The 14,820-nt window shown below is 37.6% G+C and overlaps 2 protein-coding genes across 3 annotated transcripts; both read left to right on the top strand.

The window, feature by feature from the left end:
* The first annotated feature begins 261 nt into the window (after positions 1 to 261).
* On the top strand, positions 262 to 3,148 carry LOC107789141 (hexose carrier protein HEX6-like). Of its 2 annotated transcripts, none has more exons than XM_016610918.2 (3): positions 262 to 477; positions 851 to 1,173; positions 1,585 to 3,148. In XM_016610918.2, the coding sequence occupies exons 1-3, from the start codon at positions 345 to 347 to the stop codon at positions 2,659 to 2,661; spliced, it is 1,533 nt and encodes a 510-aa protein (XP_016466404.2). In that variant the 5' UTR covers positions 262 to 344; the 3' UTR covers positions 2,662 to 3,148. The 2 variants fall into 2 exon arrangements, with proteins under 2 accessions (XP_016466404.2, XP_075111301.1); XM_075255200.1 differs by lacking the exon at positions 262 to 477 and adding an exon at positions 492 to 704.
* Positions 3,149 to 9,797: 6,649 nt separating this feature from the next.
* On the top strand, positions 9,798 to 13,185 carry LOC107789142 (hexose carrier protein HEX6). The gene is made up of 3 exons (XM_016610919.2): positions 9,798 to 10,228; positions 11,321 to 11,643; positions 11,982 to 13,185. The coding sequence occupies exons 1-3, from the start codon at positions 10,093 to 10,095 to the stop codon at positions 13,050 to 13,052; spliced, it is 1,530 nt and encodes a 509-aa protein (XP_016466405.1). The 5' UTR covers positions 9,798 to 10,092; the 3' UTR covers positions 13,053 to 13,185.
* Positions 13,186 to 14,820: the final 1,635 nt, after the last annotated feature.

Genomic DNA, 14,820 nt, shown 5'->3' with positions numbered 1-14,820 from the left:
ATCGCTTTGCACCAATTATGCTGGAAATACAAGTGATGAATCATTTATTTATTAGTTCACACACCAAATTATTTACTTGACCAATCATTCTGATTACGCAAAATGCCGATTCTTGATAGCGAAGGCAATAAGAAAACAAAGTAGACAAAGGAACATTTGAATATTCAACTCAGTGACACACATGGGTGGACCAAATTTGATATTGATCTCTAGCAGTCAAGTTGGACTGCTAAAAATCTTACCTTTTTTGTCCTAGGATTGTATCTCCCTACCCCCTTAACTCCTTCACTTCTTCTAAGTATTCATGTTCACTTGAAAAAAAAAATTAAAGCTAAAAAGAAACTATGGCAGGGGGATTAGCAGTAGTAGCAAATGAGGATGGGCAGTACAATGGCAAGCTGACATCTTTTGTAATATTAGCTTGTATGATGGCTGCTATGGGAGGTGTAATTTTTGGATATGATATTGGAATTTCAGGTTTGATTTTTTGCACTTCCCTATGTTATACAATCTTAAGACACACCTTGTAAAAGTTTCAGTTATCCAAAGGAAAAAATGTAACACAAGATGTAGCTGCTATTTCCTTTGATATTATGAATCAATTGCTTTGAAGGGGAGCCTTGACGTAACTGGTAAAGTTGCTGCCATGTGACCAGGAGGTCACGGGTTCGAGCCGGGGAAACAACCTCTTGAAGAAACGCAGGGTAAGGCTGCCTACAATAGACCCATATGGTCCGGCCCTTCCGGACCCTGCGCAGAGCTTAGTGTACCGGGCTAGCCTTTACTATGAATCAATTGCTTTACATAATTTATCTTATCTTACTAACAGTAGCTTTCTGAAAATGTGAAGGTGGAGTAACATCCATGGAACCTTTTCTAAAGAAGTTTTTCCATGATGTGTACACAAAGATGAAAGAAGACAAAGAAGTTAGCAACTACTGCAAATTTGACAGCCAATTGTTGACATCATTCACATCCTCCTTATATGTAGCTGGTCTTTTTGCTACTTTTATTGCTTCATCAGTCACCAGAACATTTGGTCGTAAGGCCTCAATCCTTCTTGGAGGAGCTAATTTCCTAGCCGGTGCAGCCCTTGGTGGTGCTGCTTTTAATATCTATATGCTTATCTTTGGCAGAGTTTTACTAGGTGTTGGCGTTGGTTTTGCAAATCAGGTAACATATCACTACATGGGGTCGAAAAAATTAGTCGTTTGGCAAGCTGAATTTGTCTCAAAATATTTGACCTTTTAGAAAAACGTAATTTCTCACTTTATCAATGATGACATATTCTTATATCTATAGAAATAACATGACATGTTTAAAGACCACAAATTTTAAATATATTTTTAGTAGGTACCAAAAGTCTTTCTTTCTGTATCCGGTCAAACACCTTCGTCTAAAGTGAAATAACGGGAATACTCAAGACGTAAATCCTGTGTTTCGCTCTTGGGAAAAACGGGAAATGTCTCAAAATGCAATCTCAAAGAGTTTCCTTTTGTCCAATTTACTATTCTTATTCCTTTTTGGGACTAAAACAACCCAATCAACTATCTAAAGATTAAGTTGGTTTTTACCATTTTGCAGGCTGTACCATTATATCTTTCAGAAATGGCACCATCCAAGTACAGAGGAGGAATCAACAATAGCTTTCAACTCAGTGTAGGCATTGGAGTTTTAATAGCAAACCTTATAAATTATGGCACTGAAAAGGTTAAAGGTGGTTGGGGATGGAGAGTGTCCCTTGCTATGGCTGCAGTCCCAGCATTCATTTTAACTTTAGGTGCACTGTTCCTCCCAGAAACACCCAACAGCTTAATTCAACGCACCAATGATCGGGAAAAGGTTAAAAGAATGCTACAAAGAATCCGAGGCACTGATGATGTTCAAGCAGAACTTGATGATCTTATTGTAGCTAGTGAAACTTCAAAAACAATCAAACACCCTTTTAAGAACATTCTACAAAGGAAATATAGGCCTCAATTTGTTATGTCCGTGGCAATACCGTTTTTCCAACAAGTGACAGGAATTAATGTCATTGCATTCTATGCTCCTATACTTTTTCGAACGATTGGACTAGGTGAAAGTGCAGCTCTTTTATCTGCTGTAGTGACAGGGGCTGTTGGAATTGCTACAACTGCAATGTCAATGCTGATTGTGGATAAAGTTGGCCGAAGAGGGCTGCTCATTTTTGGAGGAATACAAATGTTTGTTACACAAATGATAGTAGGAGGATTAATGGGAGCTAAGTTAGGGGATCATGGTGGAGTGAGTAAAGCTTGGGCATTTGTAATATTGGTGTTGATTTGCATTTACGTAGCTGGTTTTGGTTTGTCATGGGGGCCATTAGGATGGTTAATTCCAAGTGAGATATTCCCATTGGAGATAAGATCAGCTGGACAAAGTATTACAGTAGCAGTGAACTTTCTTTTCACTTTCTTGGTTGGTCAAACATTTTTAGCCATGTTGTGTCATTTCAAGTATGGGATTTTCTTCTTTTTTGGAGGTTGGGTGGCAATAATGACTGCATTTGTCTACTGGTTTTTGCCAGAGACTAAGAATTTGCCTATTGAGAAAATGGACAAAGTGTGGAGGGAACATTGGTTTTGGAAGAAAATTGTTGGAGAAAATGTTGAGCTTATCATCAAAGAAGAGGCAACTTAAATATAGTGATCATGAGCCCATCAGTAGAATCAATTGAAGAGAACATTGTTCTCTCTTTCTTCTCCCCCTCTCTATTTGGAAATTTGTGATTATGCTTAATAGAAACTATATCTTCTCTTTCCTCAAATAGCAAATAGAATACAGGTAATTTTCTAAATTAGACATATCATGCAGAATAGATACAATGAACCCGTTTTTCACTACAAGAAATGAGATTTCCAATGATGACTTTAATGACAACACGTGCAGTTGCCACAAAAAGCAAGTGTGCCGTTTTTGTGGCAACAACACTTTACGACACAAAAAGGAAAGTTTCTAGTGGCGACTCAAGAAGATTCCACAGAAAATAACTTATTAGTGACGCGAGCAAGGAGTCGCAAAGTATTTATCTTTGTAGTGTAACTTAACCATCAATTAGAGATGTATAAGCACTTATAAGAGATATTTTCCTTGTCATTTGTGGTAATAACTTACCAATTTTATGCTCTATTTCTTGTCCTTGCCTAGCCATCATATAAATAAAAGGTCCCCAACTCCCAATTAAGGACTACCTAAATATTGATCTGTCATTCTACCAAAACCTAATCAAAGTATGTTGTGGTTACATAATCAGACAAACTAGCTATTACATAATATATATAACCAAGGTTTTACTGCTCAATTTTGACTTTCCTGGTTTCTCTCTGTTTCTCATCTTACGTCTATTCCCTCAAACAAATGAAGGAATAAAACAAATCAAAATCAAACAAATGCAAAACGGGAATATATTTTGGCTTCTAGTCCTTTACTAAAGTGACATAATAGGAATTGTTGGGAAGCGTGTCAAGATAATAAAAGGAAAGGATATTTAAAAGAGAAAAGTAATGAATTGCACAAGACAAGACAAGACAAGATTTACGTGGTTCGGCAATTTTTGCCTACTCCACGGCTACACAAAGAATAGCTCTTTATTAATTGAAGAGAGAAAGAAGAAGTTTTGGGATGATCTACAAATGAAAATGTAGACCCCTATTTATAGGTATTTGAATGTCCTGCCGAGGTAAGTGCTTACATCATAAGAATGACGATGTAAGCGCTTACATCATAAGAATGTCGAGGTAAGCGCTTACATCACAAGAATGTCAATGTAAGCGCTTACATCATATTTTCATCTCTTTTTGATTTTTTCTTTCTTTTGTTTTGTCTACTTTCACATACAACAATAGGTTTGGTCCTATCAATCTCCCCCTCAAACCTATGTTACATCAAGAAAGAAAATAAAAAAAAAAGATTTGCTATTCTCTTATGGCGCCTTCACGCTATCAGTCTTGAAGGCTAACTGAGGCAGTGCACAGCCTCAGTTTGTCAACACCGACAACTTTGGTCAACATGTCTGGCGGGTTCTTTGATCCTGGTATTTTTTGCAGGGAAAGAGTTCCTTCATTTATCAACTCTCGGATATGATGATACCTCAACTGGATATGCTTCGATCTTGCATGAAACACTGGATTCTTGGCAAGATGAATTGCACTCTGGCTATCGCTAAAAAGCTCACAATTGTCATGCTCTTTACCTAGCTCTTTAAGAAAATTCTTGAGCCAAATCATCTCTTTTCCAACTTTTGAGATTGCCATGTACTCTGCTTCAGTGGTAGATAAAGCAACACTTTTCTGAAGTCTGGACATCCAACTAACAGTAATACCCCCAAGGTGAATACGTAGCCCGTAGTACTTTTTCGACTATCCAGATCAATGCATAAATTTGCATCAGCAAAACCTTGTAAAATAATATTGCTCTTTTTAAAACAAAGTGTCATACCTGAGGTGCCTTTGAGATATCGCAATATCCATTTTACACCTTCCCAATGTTCCTTTCCTGGATCTGACATGTATCTACTGACAACTCCAACTGCATGGGCTATGCCAAGTCTAGTGCAAACCATAGCATACATCAAACTTCCTACTGCTGAAGCATACGAAACTTTGGACATGTACTTCCTTTCTTCATCTGTCTTAGGTAATTGGTCCTTTGACAGATTTAGATAGCTTCCGAGTGGAGTGCTTCTGATCTTTGCATCATGAAGACTGAACCTACTTAGTACCTTCTGTATGTACTTTTCTTGAGACAACTTTAAGGTTCCTTCCGGCCTGTTTCCGCTAATCCTCATCCCAAGCATTTGCTTAGCTGGTCCTAAGTCTTTTATTTCAAACTCCTCCGCCAGTTGTTGCTTGACCAAATTGATCTCATTTATGCTAGATTCTACAATTAGCATATCATCAACGTACAACAGTAAAATGATATAGGATTCATCAAGATTTTTGATATAGCAGCAATGGTCCATCTCACATCGTGTGAATCCATTTTTATGCATGAATCCGTCAAATTTCTTGTACCATTGTCGGGGAGCTTGTTTTAAACCATACAAACTCTTCTTCAACTTACACACAAGGTTTTCTTTACCAGAAACTTGAAAACCTTCAAGTTGCTTCATGTAGATGTCTTCTTCAAGGTCACCATGCAAGAAAGCAGTTTTAACAACTAGCTGTTCCAAATGCAAATTTTTTGCATCTACGATACTTAGCACCAACCTGATAGTAGTTAATTTGACTATAGGAGAGAAGATCTCGGTGTAGTCAATTCCTTCCTTCTGCTGAAAGCCTTTTACTATTAATCGTGCTTTGTATCTCTTCTTACCATCATGCTCTTCCTTGACTCTGTACACCTACTTGTTCTGCAATGTCTTCTTTCCTTTTGGTAACTCCGTAAGTATCCATGTTTTATTCTTTTGAAGAGAATTCATCTCTTCTTTCATGGCTAGCTTCCACTTATCAGAGTATATCACCTGCATTGCTTCAACAAAATGCTCTAGTTCTCCAGCATCAATAAGAAGTAAATAGTGAAGAGAGAGAGCTAACCTATCTGGAGCATTCGTGACTCTTTTAGATCTCCTCAATGTAGGTTCATGAGTAACAGAATCCGAATTTGATTCAGGTCCTGATTCTAGATTTGGTTCTGCATTTGATTCTATCTCTGGTTCCGGTTCTGGTTTTGATCCAGGTTTGGCTTGTAGTTCTTCTTCAAATTCGGCTTCTGGTTCTTCATCTTCAATTTCAGAATCAGTTGTAATCCCTCTAGCCACTTCATTTTCTGAGATTTCTTCTAACTCAACTATTTCAGACATTGTCTGTTTGCTGGTGTTGGTTGGTTCTACTTCAAGCTTGTCCTTGTACATCACATTTTCATTAAATGTGACATTCCTGTGTTTTAGGATCTTTCTATTCTGATCATCCCAAAATCGATAACCAAAATTATCATCACCATAGCCAATAAAGAAACATTTCTTTGCTTTAGGATCAAGCTTATCTCTATTATTAGAGTTTACCTGCACATAAGCAACACAACCAAAAAATTTCAGATGTGAGAGAGTTACCTCTTTTCCTGTCAATACCTCCTCAGGAATTTCAAAATTCAGCGGTACAGAGGGTCCTCTATTTATGAGGTAAGCTGCCGTGTTAACAGCCTCAGCCCAAAAATACTTCGGCAATCCAGAATGTATTCTCATACTTCTGGCTCGTTCATTCAGGGTTTTGTTCATCCTCTCAGCAATGCCATTTTGTTCCGGTGTTCCAGGAACTGTCTTGATCATTCTGATCCCATTCTCCGAGCAAAATGCTTTGAACTCTTGGCTATCATACTCTCCTCCATTGTCATACTTCAGACATTTTAACTTTAGACTTGTCTGATTTTCAACTTCAACTTTCCATATTTTAAAGGTAACAAACACATTAGATTTATTTTTTAGAAAATAAACCCATACTTTTCTTGTGGAATCATCAATGAAGGTGACATAATAGCGTGAGCCTCCTAGAGAAGTTACAGGAGCTGGTCCCCACACATCTGTATGCACTAGTTCCAGCTTCTCTTTCTTTGGCGTCCTTCCCACCTTTGAGAAACTAACTATCTTTTGTTTCCCATAAATGCAATCTTCTCACAAACCTAATTCAACATGTTTTAGGTTTGGCAACTTTTCTTTGGATGTCAAAAGCTTCATTCCCTTCTTACTCATATGTCCGAGCCTCCGGTGCCACAATGTTGTATCACGATCATGATCAACTGTTGCGATAGTATCTCTTTGTATTACAGTTGCATACAGTGTTCCCCTTTTGAAGCCCCGTGCCACAACCAAATTCCCTTTGGTTATCTTCCACGATCCATTGTCGAATGTTGTTGTATATCCTTCACCATCAATCTGACCCATAGATATCAGATTTTTCTTAAGGCCAGGAACATGTCGTACATTTTGCAATTTCCATAGCGTGCCTTGTGAAGTCTTTATATGAACTTCACCTTTTTCGGCAATGTCGAGAGGTTCACCGTCTGCTAGATAAACTTTCTCGAATTTTCCAGCAATATAATTATGCAATAATTCTTTGCATGATGTAGAGTGAAAGGATGCACCTGAGTCCAGAATCCAAGATTCGACTGGACTGTCTGCACAACAAATTAGTGCATCACCGACTTGTTCAGCAATTACATTTGCTGAATTTTCTTCCTTCTTCTTCTTTGGTTCTCTACACTGGCTACTGTAGTGACCCTTTTTATCGCAATTCCAACAAGTAATGTCCTTGCGATTTTTGGATTGTCCTCTTCTCTTTGACTTTGATTTGCCACGGCCATAACTTTGTCCTCTTTGGTTGATTCTCCCCCTGCTTTCGGTACTAAAAGCAGATCCTGGGGAATCACTTGATTCTCTTCGGTGAATATCTTCGCTTAGAATCAAGTCTCTAATATCATTCAATTTGAGTTTGGTACTTCCTGATGAACTGGTAATTGCAGTTACTGTTGCAGACCAACTCTCCAGTAGAGATGATAGTAGAATCAACGTCCTAATTTCATCATCAATTGTTATATTAACAGAACTTAACTGAGTTAATATTATATTAAACTCATTGATATGTTCTGTGACTGATCCACCTTCTGTCATCTTTAAGTTGAACAATCGACGCATCAAATAGACTTTATTTGAAGTAGATGGCTTCTCGTACATATTTGATAACGCCTTCATCAGGCCTACAGTGGTCTTCTCGTTAATGATGTTAAACGCCACATTTCGTGTTAGCGTCAAACGAATCACACCAAGAGCTTGGCGATCTAATAGATCCCAATCCGCTTTGGACATAGTCTCCGGTTTCACCTTGGTCAGAGGTAAGTGTAATTTTTTCTGGTAAAATAATCCTCTATGTGCATTTTCCAGAATCCAAAATCTTTACCATTAAACTTGTCAATCTTAACCTTCCCTTCTTCCGATGCCATTTATCATAAAAAATAATTTATGTGAATAATGCTTGTGAATAGTAACGATGATCAATAGTGTGGCACTATTTTTGTGAATAATACCTGCACCAATACTGTGCTTTTCTACCAGAAATACACTGTTTCTGCTCTGATACCAGTTGTTGGGAAGCGTGTCAAGATAATAGAAGGAAAAGGATATTTAAGAGAGAAAAGCAATGAATTGCACAAGACAAGACAAAACAAGATTTACGTGGTTCGGCAATTTTTGCCTACTCCACGGCCACACAAAGAATAGCTCTTTATTAATTGAAGAGAGAAAGAAGAAGTTTTGGGATGATCTACAAATGAAAATGTAGACCCTTATTTATAGGCATTTGAATGCCCTGTCGAGGTAAGTGCTTACATCATAAGAATGTCGATGTAAGCGCTTACATCATAAGAATATCGATGTAAGCGCTTACATCATAAGAATGTCGAGGTAAGCGCTTACATCACAAGAATGTCGATGTAAGCGCTTACATCATATTTTCATCTCTTTTTGATTTTTTTTTTTCTTTTGTCTTGTCTACTTTCACATACAACAATAGGTTTGGTCCTATCAGGAACCGCCTCAGACTCTTTGGATCAACACTTATGGTTGCTTCTCTTTTGTATTCAGACCTTATAAAGAATTAGATACACGAGTTTGATACCATTTTTGAAGAAATGAGCTTTATACAGACGAACAGAAGAAGTCAAACTGCAGAACTAGATGACCTCATCAATGCAACTGAAAAAAGAGTCCATACACCGATATTATTATTATTAAAAAAGAAGCATAGACCTCAACTTGTCATATCAATAGCAATCCCAGTTTTCCAACAATTAAAGTGATCTCTTTCTATGCTCCTATATTATTTAAGAACAATTGGATTAGGTGAAATGCATCACTCATGCATATATATCTGCAGTGTTTATTGGAGTTGTTGGTGCTGATATAACCTTGCTCTCCTCGTTGGTATTAGACTGATTCGGCTGGATATTATTGTTTCAAGTTGGAGGAATTCAAATGTTTGTGTCATAAATAGATGTTTCATTTGGAGCAATAATGCTACTTAAATTAAGGGACCATGGTTGTCTGAACTAGTGGTACAGTTTACTGGTTTTGATGTTATTTAGCATTTAACATTGTGGGGTTTTGTCTGTCTAGGGGTCCATTAGGATGGCTGATTCCAAGTGAAACTTATCCACTAAAGACTAGGTCAGCTGCACAAAGTATAACCGTAGCACTAGGATTTTCTTCATTTTTTTCTGTAGCTCAATCATTTCTAGCTATGCTCTGCCACTTCAAGTCTGGAACTTTCTTGTTTTATGGGGGTTGGATATGGGTAATGACAGTGTTTGTGTACTTAACCACCTGAGACAAAGAATGTACCCTTGAAAAAGCGGGGTTCTCTAAAACTAATTTTGCACTTATTCATAATCTGGTATACAATAACTAATACAATTAATAACTAAACCTGAATATCAACTAGTTGATATCACCTATATGGATCAGTTGCATTCATTTTGCTTTGTACACACTAAGTCCGCATTGATTCTGAGAGATATTAGGTATTATTTTCCTTAACAATTAAGAACAATTTATTGATGATCCAATGTATTGACGAAAACATGCAAACGGAGAAATTAAGTTAAGGGTATTCTCTTTTCTTCTTAAAGTTGTCCAAGTCTATATAGTTGTAATGGTTTCTTCTTTGCATTTATTACAAGGAAAGAAAAAGAACATATAACTTGCCACTTTCTATGAGGTGAACAAATTTTGGGAGAAATTTCAGAACTATATTAATTATTTCCTAATATTAGCCATAATACTGGAAGGAGTGATTCCACATTGCATCACAACAAGACAAGAAAGTCAAAAGCATGACTACTTCAACTCAGCATTAATCGTCATATGCCCCTAAAGTCCAACGAGTAGATACCACCTTCCAGTTGCAACCCATTGACCTATGTAATTTATCTACTGATGTTGATTTATTAGCAGTCATGACGGAATTCTTCTTACCTTAAACTCCTATACATTCATGCTCCTTAAATCAGAGCTCTCATTCTTAGCTCGCAATCTTCACTCTTAATCACCTCTAGACTCATAGAGTTTAAATTTGACGAGAAAAAATGGCAGTTGGTATTGCGCCAAGTACAAGTGAGAATTCTGCCAAATACAATGGCAGGATTACATGGTTTGTGGTGTTATCATCAATGGTTGCTGCTACTGGAGGAATCATCTTTGGCTATGATATTGGAATTTCAGGTTCTTTTCAATATTCACTTTTACTTTTAAATAACTGTTAATGTCATTCAAAGACAACGACGAGGCTCGACTCTCAAGTCATCCCTAAGAGGGGTAGTTTCAAGTACCTTGGGTCAGTTGTTCAGGAGACCGGGGAGATCGACGAGGATGCCACACATCGTATAGGGGTGGGGTGGATGAAGTGGAGGTTAGCAACGGGAGTCTTGTGTGACAAGAAAGTGTCACTGTTACTAAAAGGTAAGTTTTATAGAGCAGTGGTTAGGCCTGCTATGTTGTATGGGACCGAGTGTTGGCCGGTTAAAAATACACACATCCAGAAGATGAAAGTAGCAGAGATGAGGATGTTGAGGTGGATGTGCGGGCATACAAGGATGGACAAGATTAGGAATGAAGATATTCGAGAGAAGGTGGGCGTGGCCCCCATGGAGGATAAGATGCGGGAAGCAGGACTCAGATGGTTCGAGCACATTCAGAGGAGGAGCACTGATGCACCAGTGAGGAGGTGTGAGCGACTGGCTGTGGTGGGCACGAGGAGAGGTAGAGGGAGACCTAAGAAGTATTGGGGGAGGTGATCAGGCAGGACATGGTACGACTTAGGATTTCTGAGGACATGGTCCTTGACAGGGAATTGTGGAGGTCGAGCATTAAAGTTGTAGGTTAGGTGGAAGCTTGTGAATATTACTACAGCGCACTAGAGTGAGACTAGCCATTTAAATTAGTCTTAGGATGTTATTAATCAGTTACTGATGCAGGGCTGTATCTGTTGGATATTAGTATACCTTACATCATTTTCTCCATCCTTTTCGTATTTCCTATATTTCTTATATTGTTGTTATTTTGTTATTTTATGTTATTTTATGTTATTTATTATGAGTCTATTGATAGTACTAATATATTGTCTCTTGTTGCTCTCTTGAGCCGAGGGTCTCTTGGAAACAGCCTCTCTGCCCCTTAGGGTAGGGATAAGGTCTGCGTACATATTACCCTCCCCAGACCCCACTTGTGGGATTATACTGGGATGTTGTTGTAACTGTTAACACCATTCAAAGACAAACTGTCAAGTTCTTACTTACTTACTATTGTGTTTTAAAGGTGGAGTAATCTCTATGGAGCCATTTCTGAAGAAATTCTTTCCAGATGTGTATAATAAGATGAAACAAGTCTCCAAAATAAGCAACTACTGTATATTTGACAGCCAACTACTGACTTCTTTCACCTCCTCACTGTACATTGCTGGCCTAATTGCTTCCTTCTTTGCTTCACCTATCACTCGGACATTTGGCCGTAGACCATCAATTCTAATCGGTGGAGTAGCATTTCTCATTGGTTCTTCCCTTGGAGGTGCAGCGTCCAATATCTACATGCTATTACTTGGTCGCGTCCTGCTAGGAGTCGGGGTTGGTTTTGCAAACCAGGTACACTTTCTCCTATTAATGTGCCTTTTATATATTCTAATTAGCTGCGTACTTTGATTTGAACAATATTCTGGACAGACTTATGTTGGGATCGAAATAATCAGATATCATGCAAAAGGTAACAAAACATACCTTCAACGACGATAAATCGGACAATCAAAGAGAAATATACCAAAAGAGACACAAATATTTATCGTAGTTGGTTCATTGACCAACATCCAGAGAGGCAGAGATGAACAATCCACTATATAAAAAGAGAGTACAAAATATCGATAAAATAACTTCACAATGTATTCATTCATGTTACCAACGTCATAACAAATGTCTTTTGGCTGCAGGCAGTCCCTTTATACCTCTCAGAAATGGCACCTCCCAAGTACAGAGGATCTTTCAATATTGCATTCCAACTTTGTGTAGGGATTGGAGTTCTATCAGCTAGCCTTCTTAACTACGGTGTTGAAAAGATTAAAGGCGGTTGGGGATGGAGAATTTCCTTGGCAATGGCTGCAGCTCCTGCCTCATTTCTAACATTAGGAGCACTTTTTCTCCCTGAAACAGCAAACAGTCTAATTCAACATGGCAAAGATCATCAAAAAGCTAAGCAGATTCTACAACGCGTAAGAGGTACACTCGACGTCCAAACAGAACTAGATGATCTCATCAAAGCAAGCGACAAGTCAAAAACTGTGAAGCACCCCTTCAAGCAAATTATTAAACGTAAATACAGGCCTCAACTAGTTATGTCAATAGCAATACCATTTTTTCAGCAAGTGACAGGAATCAACGTGATCTCGTTCTACGCTCCAATTTTGTTCCAAACAATAGGCCTAGGTGCAAGTGCATCACTGTTGTCTGCTGTAGTGACAGGGGTGGTAGGCACCAGCGCGACGTTCTTAGCATTATTGATAGTTGACAAGGTCGGGCGAAGAGCTATGTTCAGTTCGGGGGGAATCACAATGTTTATATCACAAATGTTGATAGGGGGAATAATGGCAGCTAAGTTAGGAGATCAAGGAGCATTGAGTAAGGGATATGGTTTATTGGTTTTGATCTTGGTTTGTATTTATGTTGCAGGTTTTAGCTTGTCTTGGGGTCCTTTGGGATGGTTAGTTCCAAGTGAAATCTTTCCATTGGAAATAAGGTCAGCAGCACAAAGTATAACAGTGGCTGTTGGTTTAATTTTCACTTTCATTATTGCTCAGACTTTCTTGGTTATGCTCTGCCACCTCAAATCTGGAATTTTCTTCTTCTTTGGTGGATGGGTTGCTATTATGACTGCATTTGTGTACTTGTTATTGCCAGAGACGAGGAATTTGCCAATTGAAAATATGGAACAAATCTGGAGGGATCATTGGTTTTGGAAGAGATTTGTTTGTGATGAACAAGACTACGAGAAGAGTGAGACTTAGCCAGACTGAACTATTTTCACCTATGTTGCTCGAACTTTTCAAAAAGGTTGCGAGTGCTTGTTTGGTCTTTTAAAAATTATGTACTTTGGGTGCAATATTTTTGAAGAGTCCGAAGGACATATATTTTTACTGATCTTCTTGTCAAGCAATTCCAATATAATGCAAATTTAAGATACTTCGTGTTAGGTTTGGGTATGAAGTAAGTTGGCCTGTAATTCAAAAGATGACAATTTTGATACTTCATTATTTAGAGGAATTGTCTCTTTTTTAGTTTGATTTTTGTAGCTTTCTGTTAATGTACTCGATAGTAATGGCACTTATTATTTTCCCTCTCATAAAATTTGGGCAATTTGGTATTTTTTCATAAATCAACGGCTTTAATAAAACTAATTATTATTATTTATTTATTTTGGGGAGGGGTGGAGGGGGATGTGGGGGTAGCAAGGACGCATATCTGAAGCACGTAAAGTTTCAGGATTTAACTTGTGAGTTGTGATCTTCCGAAAAGTATCTTTGTTAGGTTTGTTTATAAAAGATCAATTAATTATCCCTTTAGTCATATCTTACGTAAGGCACGTGAATAACAAATATAAAAAATGAGCCAAGAGTCATTTGGGAGAGAATGGATAAAGACGAATAGTTGTTATTATCTTTGTTAAGTTAATCTGATAACGATGTGTTTTAATGATGTAGTCTTATTTTTGAAATCAATGTAACAGTACAGCCATTAATATTGTTCGGTTTGAGTCTAGGACCGTACAGCTTGAAGACGGACATTTTGTATCTATATTCAGTTTTGAGGTCGCAATTGAACTCATACCCACTTTGTAAAAAAATTTGCAAGCCTACTCACTTTACGATTAATTTCAAACTTATCGGGTCTGAAGTTACAAAATATAGTTTAAAGTGAAAAAATTGTACTTCAGATGCACTTAAAGCCAAATAAGTCTGAAGTGCAACTAATGATTTCATGCACTTAAGGCCAATAAGTCTGAAGTAAAAAATTACACTTTAGAGGTGTGTTTGGTATAACGGAAAGAAAATATTTTTCAAGAAAATGTTTTCTTGGAAAACAAGTAGTAATCTTATCCATTTTTCGGTATTTGGTACGTAAAGTAAGGAAAATAACTTCTCAAGAGCATTCATAAATAATTTAGATACAATAAACATGAAGCCATAAACTTTCGAACCGACAACCTTCCGAACCCACAAATTTCACAAACTTTCGAACCGTTAAACTTTCGAACCAATAAACTTTATAATTTCTAAACTCGTAAACTTCCAAACACATAAATCTCCGAACTCATAACTTTGGAACTTATAAAAATTTAAAACCTATAAACCGAAAGATGAAAAAACTAAAACTGAAATATATTAAAAAAATTATTTTTTTCGGGAGGTGGGGGGCGAGCGGGAGGGGAGGGAGGGGGCGGGGATAGTGCAGAAAAACTAAAAAACAGAAATTTAAAATTATAATAAAAAAAGTAAAAAAACAATTGTGAGAATGGGGGCAGTGGGGTGGGGTGGGGTGGGTGGTGCAGAAAAACGAAAAAACAGAAATTTAAAAATTACAAAAAAAAAGGTAAAAAAAAACTTTTTTGTGCTGGGTGGGGGTGGGGGCAGTGGGGTGGGGTTTGGTAGGGTGGGTGGTGCAGAAAAACGAAAAAATAATTTAAAATTACAAAAAAAAAAGTTTAAAAAAAATAATTATTTTGTGGGGGAGAGGGGTAGCAGGGTGGGTGGTAACGGAAAAAAAACTGAAATTTGA

Source organism: Nicotiana tabacum, chromosome 6 (assembly GCF_000715075.1).
Source record: "Nicotiana tabacum cultivar K326 chromosome 6, ASM71507v2, whole genome shotgun sequence".
NCBI lineage: Eukaryota > Viridiplantae > Streptophyta > Magnoliopsida > Solanales > Solanaceae > Nicotiana > Nicotiana tabacum.
The sequence above is the reverse complement of the archived record's forward strand: the minus strand, read 5'-3'. Positions and strand labels throughout refer to the sequence as shown.

Bases quoted from the DNA above. Each gene is read 5' to 3' on its own strand.
- LOC107789141 (XM_016610918.2), top strand. From the start codon at position 345: ATGGCAGGGGGATTAGCAGTAGTAGCAAATGAGGATGGGCAGTACAAT. The intron at 478-850 runs GTTTGATTTTTT...GAAAATGTGAAG, and splicing joins ATATGATATTGGAATTTCAG to GTGGAGTAACATCCATGGAA. The intron at 1,174-1,584 runs GTAACATATCAC...ACCATTTTGCAG, and splicing joins GCGTTGGTTTTGCAAATCAG to GCTGTACCATTATATCTTTC.
- LOC107789142 (XM_016610919.2), top strand. From the start codon at position 10,093: ATGGCAGTTGGTATTGCGCCAAGTACAAGTGAGAATTCTGCCAAATAC. The intron at 10,229-11,320 runs GTTCTTTTCAAT...TGTGTTTTAAAG, and splicing joins CTATGATATTGGAATTTCAG to GTGGAGTAATCTCTATGGAG. The intron at 11,644-11,981 runs GTACACTTTCTC...TTTTGGCTGCAG, and splicing joins GGGTTGGTTTTGCAAACCAG to GCAGTCCCTTTATACCTCTC.